Source organism: Cygnus atratus, chromosome Z (genome assembly GCF_013377495.2).
Source record: "Cygnus atratus isolate AKBS03 ecotype Queensland, Australia chromosome Z, CAtr_DNAZoo_HiC_assembly, whole genome shotgun sequence".
In the NCBI taxonomy this organism is placed as follows: Eukaryota; Metazoa; Chordata; class Aves; order Anseriformes; family Anatidae; genus Cygnus; species Cygnus atratus.
The window spans coordinates 51,511,523-51,524,014 of NC_066396.1; the positions used below are offsets into that span (position 1 = coordinate 51,511,523).

Below are 12,492 nucleotides of genomic sequence, written 5' to 3' on the forward strand. Positions count from 1 at the left end.
CTCTGTAGTTTCCTTCTTGTGTCTGAGTTTGGCCAGGAGCTCCTTGTTCATCCATGCAGGCCTCCTGGTATTTTTACCTGACTTCCTCTTTGTGAGGATGCATCACTCCTGAGCTTGCAGGTGATCCCTGAATGTTAGACAGTTTTCTTGGGCCCCTTTCCCCTCCAGGGCTTTATCTCATGGTACTCTACCAAGTAGACACTTTGAGAAAAAAAAAAAAAAAATAAAGAAACAGTGCTCTTAATGGTGGAAGTCCCCCATGAGGGGCAGTGAATGTGAGGCTGCTCCTGTTTGTCTGTAGAGGGTCTCATGCACCATCTCCCATTCTTCCTGGTCAGGTGGCCTGCAGCAGACCCCCACTATAATGCCACCTAGCCCTGTCTTCCCTCTAATGCTAACCCATGAACATCTGGTCATCCATCCCCTGGTGGGGCTCCATGCAATCCATCTGGTCACTGACAACATCATCTCATCTCCTCCGCCTGTACTTCCTAAAGATCACCTACCTTTCCATTACAACACTTCAGTCATGGGAGCCATCCCACCACATCTCCATGATGCCCATAAGACCACACACAGCCCTGCAAGCAGACATGCTTCTCTAATTCATCTTGTTTATTCCCCGTACCATGCGTGTTACTATACAGGCACTTACTTAAGAGTAAGGGTGAAAAGGGTGCCTGACACTCCTTAATCAGAGGGCAGAGGCAGCACAGGCCCCTGGCATCCTAGTTCAAGGGCTGGCTACTCACACTTGTTAGAATCCCATGAGCTTGTCAGAGGCCACTAGAGGTTCCCTGGGCTCACACCTTTACTGGTCTCCCTCACCTCTGTACTGGCCTAACAGCAGCAGGCACCCTCAAGTTCCTCAGAGGGCTGCCAGGCTTTCCTCAGTGTTCCTGGACCTTGAGCCCAGAAGGTCCTGAAGTTTCCTGACATTTCCCAAAGCAGAGCCAAAGACTGTAGCACCCGTTGGCTGCTTCTGGGAGCTGCGCTGGAAACCATACCCTAAAGATCTGGAAACAGAACACTTTTTAAACTATGATGGCCAATCTACAAATGAGCTGATTTTTTTTCCGCCCCCTATGAATTTCAGATGTGTGACTATCCCTACTAGTCAGAGAATACTGAACACAATGCCCTTAAGAATAGCTGCCATGCAATCTGTTTAATTAAGAGTCACAGCTGATGAACTAACTGTAAAACAGGTCTTCCAAAGAAATACCAGTGCCTGAGTGCATCCCAGATGGGCGTCCTAAAAACAGGTTACGTGAAACTGATAGTGCTAAGATGCCCAGCTGTTCCCTACAGTTATTTTAGCCAGCTAACTAAGTGGGACATGCTGGGTTCCTTCTAGGCAAGTATTTCACGTAATTCAAGTGTACTGAACACTCACTCCCTTTTCTCTCACACAGCAATTTCAACTTCTCTTACCTTATACACTATGCCAAAACAGACAAGGAAAAAATCAGGTGAGATAAAATCACATTTCTTAATTTCCAATAAAAAAGCCACCAGTATACGTGTCATTTTTAACTACACAGCCAAAATAAAACTTCTGAATTTCTTGAGATCAATAGAGAAACTGGACATAGAACCAAAATGGACACCTTCCTGCATCAAGTCATATACTCTCCTCCTTCCACACCACAATCTTCATCAGGAATCCAATCCACAGGTTAGTGGATCTAAAGACAAGTAAGGTTTTTTTGCTACCTCTTGCACTACAGGGTTGCTACGAAGTTTCTTCTGATGTTCAAAACCTTTTTCCTGATTTCCAGCCCAAATTAATTCACTGACTATTAATTATTATGATTATTAATTCACTATTAATACTCTTCTGTTTCTATGCCAGTGTTACAATTTAAGCATGAATAACCCTTCCACCTCCCTTGGTGCGTACCACTGTAGTTAGCTCTATCAAACCCTCCTCCCAGCTCATAACCTAAGCTAGCCTGGGCCCTTTAGCTTACTTTCACTTAATAGTCTCAGTCTTCCACACCATCACTGCACCTCTTTGCTGTACCAGTGGAAATTCATTCCTCCTGGGAATGGGTGGCCAGCAAACACGTAGAACAGTGGCACTGCTACTCTTGCTGGAAATTCCAGGATTTATAAGCTTGAGGGCTTCATCTTTTGGACAAACATTTCCAAACAACAGGCCCTCCAATCAGATAGCCAAGCACAAGCTTTGAGTCCTTTAATTCCATCATGTTTCTATTGCTTCTGTACTCGTGTATTATTCTTATCAAATTAATAAAAATACTATAAATAGATGGATCCCAAGACTAACCCCTAGAGACCTTCACTACCCACCTGCCTACAATTCAACTGTTTCGAGAAGGAACTCAAACAGAGGGGAGTCTTTAATCCCTTTGCAATTCCTCTACCAATCTTCACCTGTTCTGCAATAGACTAACAAGTTTATCCCAGACTGGAGAAACAGTCATCTTTTAGACATGGTCAAAAGCTTTCAGTCCAAAGGGCTTTACTCTTCTCCCCAGCTCCTGAGCTAAGACATGTGGAGGCTCCTCTGAACACTTCTGTTCGAAGCTTGGGCTAACGTTTCCAAGTTTTCCCTCCCACTGAAAACACATATACCACACGCTGCATTGCCATATGGATGCTGCTCAATCAGTTGAGGATAACATTGTTGTATCCAACAATAATCCAGATAATGAAGCAACAAACTCATCTGTGTCACAAATTTTAAAACCCTTAAACTCCATGATCACACATTAATGGCAAACATTTTGCCTGTTATTGAAATGTCCAGTGCATAAGATGATTCATATCTAGTAACTAAAGGTTTTATAGCAGCTTCATTGGTAAGACCACGTTTGGTCCTAACTTTTCCTATGAATAATAAAAGCAGGTTTTGTTGTTGCAAACCTACACTTAAAGAAATCTCTCATATGTTTTTCCTTAATGGGACATTCAATAGTGAGGAAACCACCCTGAGAGTTGCAAGAACAGATTACTGCCCTGCATTGGGTTCCAGAGGTATAACAGATGCAGTAATTGAGAAGGACCATAGGAGAGGAAGAGTCCTGTGAATCTGTTCAATTCATCTTTTAATGACTGGTTGAAAAAAAAAATAGTATGTACTCAAGAAAAAAGGCACTTAAAGAATTATGCCAATATTTTAAAACAGCCTCACAGGCAACATAAAGCATTCATAAACTACCATATTTGCCATTCGCATGTGTGATGTTAAAGCCTGTATACAAAGAAAGCATGGCCTAGTAGATGAATAGCCTGGAACTGGCAAAGTAAAAATCCAAATTTAGCTTTGCCATTTACTTCTTAAGCAATTACCTCTGCCTTTCTAATTTCCTTTCCAAAACTGAGTTCATTTACACCTAGGTGAAGTTTATCAGTAGAGTAGTTGCTGTTACGCACTGCCTGGAGATCAACAAAATGAATTTCTAATCTCAAAAGTTGGCCTCTAGGCACTTCTATCCTGCATTTCAAAATTGACTTGAACATTTTAAAAAAAGGAGACATTAGGGTCAAGATTCTGATGCTAAATGATGACTGAAATGTCTGTACACATGAAGTTTTGTAGTGATACATGAATAGATTTCAACATAAAGCTGAGCTTTAAGCAACAGAAAAAATGCTCAGCTGTCAGTACATTGCAAAAACAGTAGAAAGATGTGGCTTTTGACAGCTTTCGGTGCTCCCTATAAACTCACAGGGGCTTGCCTTAAGGAGAAAGCTTACATTCTGTAAGTGTTGACTCTTCCATGGTCATGCTGATTAGCATGAACAAGTATATTCTCCTCATACTGGTTCTATTGCTTTTACTCTATTTGAACAGTTTCTAATATGAGAAAAACTGGTAAGACATTTTAAGTAATAAGATAATTTTTTTAAAAACAAAACTTTTAATTCTGCATACTGACAAACCAATTGGAAGAGTAAAACAAGCTTTATTTAGGTACGCTCTAATGGCCTTCATTTTGGACACCAAAAAAACAGGTAGAAATACGAGGTATGAAGCGCAGGCATTCAAGCTGGGGGGATGGAAGAAAAGTATTTCAGCCGTACTTCCCTTCCTGAGTCTACTCTACCCCTGGGACAAGGAATGACAAGAGACAGGAGAGATGTTAGCATTTATACTACACTTTGACTCGGTACACCTATAGCAGCCACCAGCCCTTTCCTCTGCTTTCCACGTTCACTTGGTGCTTCCTGCAGAGCAGCATGCAAAAAGGAGAGCCTGCGAAGCCTCTGTCTGGTTCTGACAGGGCCCAGATGAGACATGCTGCACCTCACCATGTCCTGTAAGATAAAAACACATTTGTTTCAATGAGTCTGCTCAATCCGAGTATCCTGTCACCCATGGCAGGAGAAGACATTGGCAGCCATATTCTTTAGTCCTGTGTTTAAATAGATATATACATTTCCCTTCAGGAAAGCATTTTACTGTGCTTCAGAAACACAATGAAAATACTTCCGAAAGACCTGCTAGTATGTATGCACGAGGGCAGCAATAATGTTGTAGAATGTAGCACGACTGCTTGCTTATACTATCCTTTAATTAACCTACACATGTCCACCCCTCCACCGACCATAGATTACAAAGGGAACACTTTCTAGCCTGTTGTTATCCATATCAAGTGCAGACACCTTGGCTTACCAATCATATTTAAAGCCTGTTTTGCAGTTACATGCATAATTATCTATACAACCTGTATATTTAACTTGTCAGTTCACTCACTTGCCATCTTGGAAATAGCGCTCGAAGAAAGTTTGAACTGTTGAGAGATATAGCACATAATATTGACAAATTATTATTAAAGTACCAAAGTAATTTTTTCTTGCTGGCAGTTAAACTGGAGGAGAACATTCCAAAATAAAACTGTAAACTTATGACCACAGAGGTAACACATACAAAAAATAGTTAACAGAGAAAAACACATTCTAATATGAATAAACTTAGTTGTATTCATAATTTATGCCACCATAACTTATTCTTCATTACATTTTAAAGAATGTATGCCATCCTATCCAAAGTTCTTTGGAAATTATACCAGAACCATAAGAAAATATATTCTTGAAGATGTGACAGCCTAGATCTTCTTCAGCCAAGAACTAGAACTTCCTTTGCTTGAAAGGTCTAACTCCAGCCATGAAACATGGAATGAAAGAGATTAGCCACAGAAGAGAAGCAATTGCAGAAAAAAGAACACTTAAAATAAACGTATTATGAGAACATAACTTTAAAATGCTATCATCTGTAAAGAAAGTATTGAAATAATGAAAAAATTTGCAGGTAATCCCTAACACTTACTCTGGTAATCTCTGAAGCTACTCTTTTTGCAGAGTCATCTATCAAACCTCAAGCAGCAAGTACAATCCCTTCAAATTCACACTTTCTGCAACTGCATATAAAATACAAGTAGACAAGAGCAACACAACAATCTTCAAGAAGAAGAGAAGGATACCTGCTGTAAAATCAAAGAGGAATTAAAGAAAAAATATCAGGACTTGGGCAGATAGAAAGACATCTCTATTCTGGATGGATATTTCTGGATTTTGAAAAAGATCATGAGAGCACTTTTCCTCTAACCAACCACTAAGATTATAAACTGTCAGGGAAATATAAAAATCCTCTCATCAGAGATGTCTGCAGGATTAAGCAACACTGAAACACATGTAGAAAGGGGTTGTCAGAATAAATTCACATTTCTTCAAGGTTTACAGTCCTCATACAGTCTGATTTTACCGTTTCACCCTGAAATACTCTCTTGCTGTTGCAGAGTTCTTTCTAAAGATAATAAATACAGGAAACTGCATATTCAGCAAAACTAAATCTATTATTTCTGTATGACAGAAAAAAACACTTTATGAGAAAAATTAATTCTACTTAAAATTAATTGACTCATATACTCAACACTGTTAACCTTTATTCTTCATTCAAGGCTGCTACAACAGGCGTATTTCTAACAGAAGCCCACAGGTTACCAGGAAAGCTCCAAGAAACATAATCAATACCCAGAATCGGACAATATCCCAAGTTGGAAGGGACCCTCAAGAATCATCAACTCCTGGTGCCACACAGGACCACCCAAAACTCAGCCCCTATGTCTGAAAGCGCTGTCCAAACGCTGCTTGACCTCCGGCAAGCTCGGTGCTGTGACCACTGCCCTGAGGAGCCCGTCCCAGTGCCCGACCACCCTCTGGGTGCAGAACCTTTCCCTAACACCCAGCCTGACCCTCCCCTGTCCCAGCTCCCTGCCGTTCCCTCGGGTCCTGTCACTGTCCCCAGAGAGCAGAGCTCAGCGCCTGCCCCTCCACTCCCCTCGTGAGGGAGCTGCAGGCCGCCATGAGGCCTCCCCTCGGCCTGCTCTGCTCTGGGCTGAACAAACCCAGGGACTTCAGTCACTCTTTGTATGACTTGCCCACACATTTTACAACACCACCGTCTTTGTTTCCAAGTACCTTTCCTTGTCCCAGAGAGAATAAAAATGAATGCAAAGTATGTTTCAAAATCGCACAGGGTTTTGATATATATATTTTTTAAAAGATGCTTTAGTATAACTCTCAATATACTGAATAGATACAATCAGATGAAACTAATCAAACTTATTTTTTTGTGCAGGTTCAGGAAGAGTATTCACTTTTGTATGAGTTCAGAAATCATGCTTTACCTATTCAGATGACAGTTTCTGCAGTAGTTCAGAAATTTATCATTGTACTCTCTGAAGAGAATTAAAGCAGCTTGTCCTTTACCATAGATGTACCCCACAAATGTACTTAAAAGTACCTCCTTTTTATGTACCACCTTGTTGTCGTTGTTACATAACCAGAATGTTTTCTAAACCCCCCACAAATGAGAAAATTCTCTGCTAAAACATTTTATTTTGAAAAATCTCCCTAAAAGCAGTATCTATTTTTCCTCTGAAGAATGCCTTTTTAATCCATAGAATGGAAACGTATGTCACACCTCACATTTTCTCTACATGTTGCTTGGATCCTGATTCATTTGTAATTCATTTTTGCTGGAGCACACTCCCCAGACAGTTAACATGGCTTACAGTAGCACCTACCCTACATTTCTAAACTTAAATAACAGGACCTTCCAGCACAGGGAGGGTATTATGTGTGTATCCAGAGGTCCACACACATGTTTAACAATAAAGTATAAGCATATTAAGGATATATCAGAACACACAGAAGGTCAAACTTCCATAACTAAGCATACTGTTGACACTGTGTTAAACAGGCAGGCATTTCACTGTGGCAGAACAGTGAAATGTGAAAGACCGTATTACATGAAGTAGAGAATGTCAAAGGACTCCTGACATCCTGAACGCTCCTTCGACTCCTCTGCATTTTGACAATGAGGATGTTAGTGTTAACAGCACAGGGAAACTGAAAAAGTAATAGGACAGTCTTACTTAAAACTGTTATCTCACTTTATAACAGAAGTTAAAACCGTAGAGTTTTTTTAAGCCTATTTCTCACCTACTTAGTGATACCTACAAACCAAGCACTAGATTTAGAAGCCTACAGCGTCAGTGGCATGACCTCAGACAAGAGACTGACCTCAGACAAGAGACGTAGCTATACAGGTCTGCATCACTATTTGCTTCTAACACGTAGCTTAATGTGCTTACTCTCTCACAAACAATTAACAGACATGAGAATGAGCTTGTGTAGATAAATGCACCCTTTCATTTACCCTGGATAAGTCTGAATGCTAGAGTACTGAACTGTTTGGTGCAGAACACTAGAACGATTACAGCTGGTAAATCCATCTTCTGTACAGAGCATGATGAGTACAACATTTATTTTTACACACTACAGAGTCTTTTGCCTAGCACTAGCACTTCCACCAGCAAGAATAATTCACTCTTTGAGTCTATTTTTTATTCAGTAAAAATCCTCAGTGGGCTAACACTTTCAAACACATTTAAACAGAAAACAAAGTCACAATATTAAAAATATGTTTTGAACTATAAAAACTGTCTGATAAAGCAGAAAATAATCATCTGCTTCTGTAGAAGCTGTAACAAGTCTAATTGGTTATTATGAAGTGTCTTTCTTCATATTCCCTCCAGAAGGTGTATTTAAATATTTTCCTTACTATTAATGAGAGCTCTCAGTTACAAGCATAAATTCTTGTTATAATACTACCTTGTAGTGTAACATCAAGTCTCTTTAGATTCATTTTTGATTGAGAATAAAGGGAGAAAGTGCGAGAAACAGAAGCCAATTTTAGAGCAACAAGTTTCCTGGGCCTATTACAACTAGATCATTTTTGGCCTTGTCACAGTATAGGGCAAAGCTCCAAGTAAACAAGACTACCTCTAGCAGTGAAACATGTACGTGTAGTTTGAACACTAAAAGCAACGTCTCCCGAACTCCCCACAACACACATTTGTTTCACAATGATAGAAAATTAATCTAAGAAACCAGTGCAATAATCAAAAATTAGTATTTTTCAAAAATCTGACCAAGAACTTCCAAACATCTGGTTAACAAAGTATACTTGAAAGAGTTTTCCTCACTTAACTGAGGGCTCAAAATTGTTCTTCCCTTTAAGATCTAATATTTACAACAGTTTCTACAGTAATTTAATTTTCCAAAAATTTGTCCAAGAAAGTTTAAATACATTTTCACCCCCACACCTCTAGAGTTAATAGAGTCAAGGCTTCATACTACACACTTTAACACGAAGTTCTCCTCAAATCTTAACCACATTTCTTCTATTCCTAGCCAAGACCTAAACTATTACGCTCATGAGAGGCATTCTTGTGTCGGATACTGAACTACTGTAGCAACTACATCTACAACCAGAGTGCATGGTAGTTTCCCACAATCCAACTTTTGGCTAATGCATTTTGCTGTCTCACAGGCTGGCAACCGTGTTTGACTGGCAACATTCTTTTGGTCCTCCCCCTGCTTTATTTTCCAGGACCTTACTTAAAACAGAGAACAGAAGATTAAAAGAGAACTTTTCTCAGTAATAAGCAAAGAATGATGTTTTAAATCCTTGGAGGTTTCTAACACATGTTCCAGCGAGACACTTTGTCATCTCCCTCTGTCACGCTGTTCGACCAAATGAGCTCTTAGTCCAGTTTTAGCTACCCTGCTTGATTGTTTTAAACGGAGGTGGAAGAGGGTAAGCTTCATAAAAGCAGGCACACTGTCCCAGAGTTTTCCACAGCTTTGCTGCCCAGCTGCCACGTGCAAGGCTGCTGCAGGCACCTCCAGAAGCTGAACTCGCCACGCCACTGGAAAGAAGGCCACGAGGATGTCCGTACTTGGCTATGCGAGGCAGCTATCCACTCAGACTACTGACAAGGTGCCCTCAGAGCCCCCCCCCTCCTCCTCCACCTCTCAGAGCCCCCCCCCCCTCCTCCTCCTCCTCTCAGAGCCCCCCCCCTCCTCCTCCTCCCAGAGCCCCCCCCCTCCTCCTCCTCCCAGAGCCCCCCCCTCCTCCTCCTCCCCCTCCTCCTCCTCCTCCCAGAGCCCCCCCCTCCTCCTCCTCCTCCTCCTCCTCCCAGAGCCCCCCCCCCCTCCTCCTCCTCCTCCTCCTCCCAGAGCCCCCCCCTCCTCCTCCTCCTCCTCCTCCCAGAGCCCCCCCCTCCTCCTCCTCCTCCTCCTCCTCCCAGAGCCCCCCCCTCCTCCTCCTCCTCCTCCTCCTCCTCCCAGAGCCCCCCCCTCCTCCTCCTCCTCCTCCTCCTCCCAGAGCCCCCCCCTCCTCCTCCTCCTCCTCCTCCCAGAGCCCCCCCCTCCTCCTCCTCCTCCTCCCAGAGCCCCCCCCTCCTCCTCCTCCCAGAGCCCCCCCCTCCTCCTCCTCCTCCTCCCAGAGCCCCCCCTCCTCCTCCTCCTCCTCCCAGAGCCCCCCCTCCTCCTCCTCCTCCTCCCAGAGCCCCCCCTCCTCCTCCTCCTCCCAGAGCCCCCCCTCCTCCTCCTCCTCCCAGAGCCCCCCCTCCTCCTCCTCCTCCTCCTCCCAGAGCCCCCCCCTCCTCCTCCTCCTCTCAGAGCCCCCCCCTCCTCCTCCTCCTCTCAGAGCCCCCCCCTCCTCCTCCTCTCAGAGCCCCCCCCTCCTCCTCCTCTCAGAGCCCCCCCTCCTCCTCCTCTCAGAGCCCCCCCCCTCCTCCTCCTCTCAGAGCCCCCCCCCTCCTCCTCTCAGAGCCCCCCCCTCCTCCTCCTCCTCTCAGAGCCCCCCCTCCCCCTCCTCCTCCTCTCAGAGCCCCCCCTCCCCCTCCCCCTCCTCTCAGAGCCCCCCCCTCCCCCTCCTCTCAGAGCCCCCCCCCCCCTCCTCTCAGAGCCCTACACTTGCCTGAAGACTCCTCAGCAAAGCCCCATGGGCGGCCAAAGCGCCCGCTCGCCCCCTCCCCCAGCCTCGCAGGCAGGGAAGAACCGTACAGCCAGTGCCACCTGCCAACTCGGGAGGCCAGTTTGTAACAGAACCCCCCCCAGTCACCCAGAGGTCAGCCTGCAGGAGACACAACACCGGCCCGGCGGTGATGCGCAGGGCCCCCGGAGAGCTCACCCGCGCTCTCCCCGCGGCCACAGCCCGCCTCACGCCGCCGGCAGGGCCACCAAGCCCCCCCTGCGCCCACCCCCTTTCACCACACACCGCACCCCCCCGCCCCCCGCCGCGGCTTCGCCCCCAACAGCCGCCACCACAACTCCCCGGCCGGCGGCGGGCGCTCGGGCCCGGTCCCCGCCGCTCCTCGCCGTGCCAGGTACGGCCCCTCGCCCCCCCCGCCAAAGCCCTCGCCTCGCCGTGAGGGGAGCGAGCCCCGACACCCCACCCCCGACACACACCGCCCCCCGCTCCCTTACCGTCTCCTCGGGGTCGATGTCGATGCGGAAGGTCTGCTGCTGCAGCGTCTTCAGCGTGATCTGCATGGCGGCGGCGGGCCGCCCGGCAGGCGAGCCGAGCCGAGCCGAGCCTTCCCCCGGGGTCCCCCCCCCTTGCGGAGGAGCAGCGTGAGGCGGCGCTAACGGCTCGGAGCGGCGGTTGAACGCCGTTGGGGGGGGGGGGGGGGAGGCGGTGTGAGGGGTAACGGGGGCGGGGGGCGCCGCAGCCGAGGCGGGAGGGAGGGAGGGCGGAGTGCGCCTGCGCAGTGTGTTGCTGGGGAGAGAGGGGAGGGGGAGGGCGGCGCGCATGCGCAGCCGGCCCGGCTGGGTGGTGCCGGAGTTTGCCCGCCACAAGGCTGCGCATGCGCAGTGGGGGAGTGGTGGCAGTCAGCGGAGGGACGTCGTCGGTTGGCGTGAGGGGGTGGGAGGTGCCGTATGCCTGCGCGTGTGTGACAAATTTTTTTAAAGACCGATGTCTTTTCTGCGTGTTTAAATTGAAGTGTGTACATTCGTGACGAGCCGTACCGTGTGCTCTCTTCAGAAAAGTAGGCTGGTTCTTCTTATCACAGGTTTTACAGCTGGTGTTTGTGAGGTGTTAGTGAGGCTTTCCAGAAGTTTCCATCGTCCTGTCAGCGTTAGCATCCCACATTAACTTAATCCAGGCGCACAGACACCCAGCCCAGGTGAGTTGTTCCCTCAAAATGGTGAAAAGAAAGGGACAGTGTAGCACGTGAACTCTGCTAGCACCACTTTTAATAGTTACTGCTCCCATGTGATGAGTTATTAACCTCTGTTTCCCTAATATTCCTCAGGCAGTGAAGAGAACCCAGCCACAAGGAACACTTAAAGTTGAGGCAGCTATACAGGTGAACAGAGGTAATGGCCCCGATCTCAACGAGGCGATCGGCCCCGGGGCAGACGCGTTCTGCAGCGGACCGGGGGATCGAGGCGGGCAGGGCTTTTTCTCGGCACCGAGGCCGGCCACTCGAAGCAGCTGAGGGAGCCGCCGGGACCCGGCAGCCGTCGTGAGGGAGCCTGACGAGGCGCGGGCGGAGCCAGCAGCGCACTCCCCCCTCCCCCCCCTCCCCCTTTTCCCCCCCCCCCGCGGCGTCCAAAGGCAGCCCCTAGGGAAGGCGGTGAGCAGGGCGGGGCGCGGCAGGGCGAGCAGGGGGGGCCCCTCGCCGCTCTTTTGCAGCGGTGTTTTTCATCGGTGCCTGTAACCTGCTCGTGAAGAGCCCAGCCGTGGTATCAACCAGGCAGAAAACCATGGCCTCTGCATCTCTTGCGGCCTCTCCAGCCACAGCTACCGATGTGGCTACTCAGATGGAGGGCTCGGGGACGGCGGCTCGGGGAAACACGCAGCCGTCCAGGTCTTGGGCTGCAGGGTGTGCCCGAGTCTTCTGTCGGTATCTGACAGCAGCAGCGATGGGTATGCCTGTGGGAGGCTTCGGAAGGAGGTGAGTAGGCTCAGGAGCATCAGGGAGTCAGAGAGGGAAATTGACTGGTGGAAGGGTACTCTACCCTCTCTGAGACAGACTCAGGAGCCAGCCACAGCACAAATGTCTCCTGCTACACCAAAGACAAAAATTCCCTCATCCCGCCAGGCAGCAGGAGGGGACGTAGGCCAAGGGGGGGAATGGAGTCAGGTTCCTGCTCGGGGTG

At 47.3% G+C, this 12,492-nt stretch overlaps 1 protein-coding gene across 1 annotated transcript in view; it reads right to left on the reverse strand.

Annotated features, from left to right (window-relative positions):
* RAD23B (RAD23 homolog B, nucleotide excision repair protein) overlaps window positions 1-11,109 on the reverse strand; it is a 42,449-nt gene extending 31,340 nt beyond the window's left edge. The window contains exon 1 of the mRNA XM_035570959.2: window positions 10,813-11,109. Within this exon, the coding sequence (XP_035426852.1) occupies window positions 10,813-10,878 (66 nt within the window). The 5' untranslated portion in view covers window positions 10,879-11,109. The remainder of the gene's footprint in view (window positions 1-10,812) is intronic.
* Between the last annotated feature and the right edge of the window lie 1,383 nt (window positions 11,110-12,492).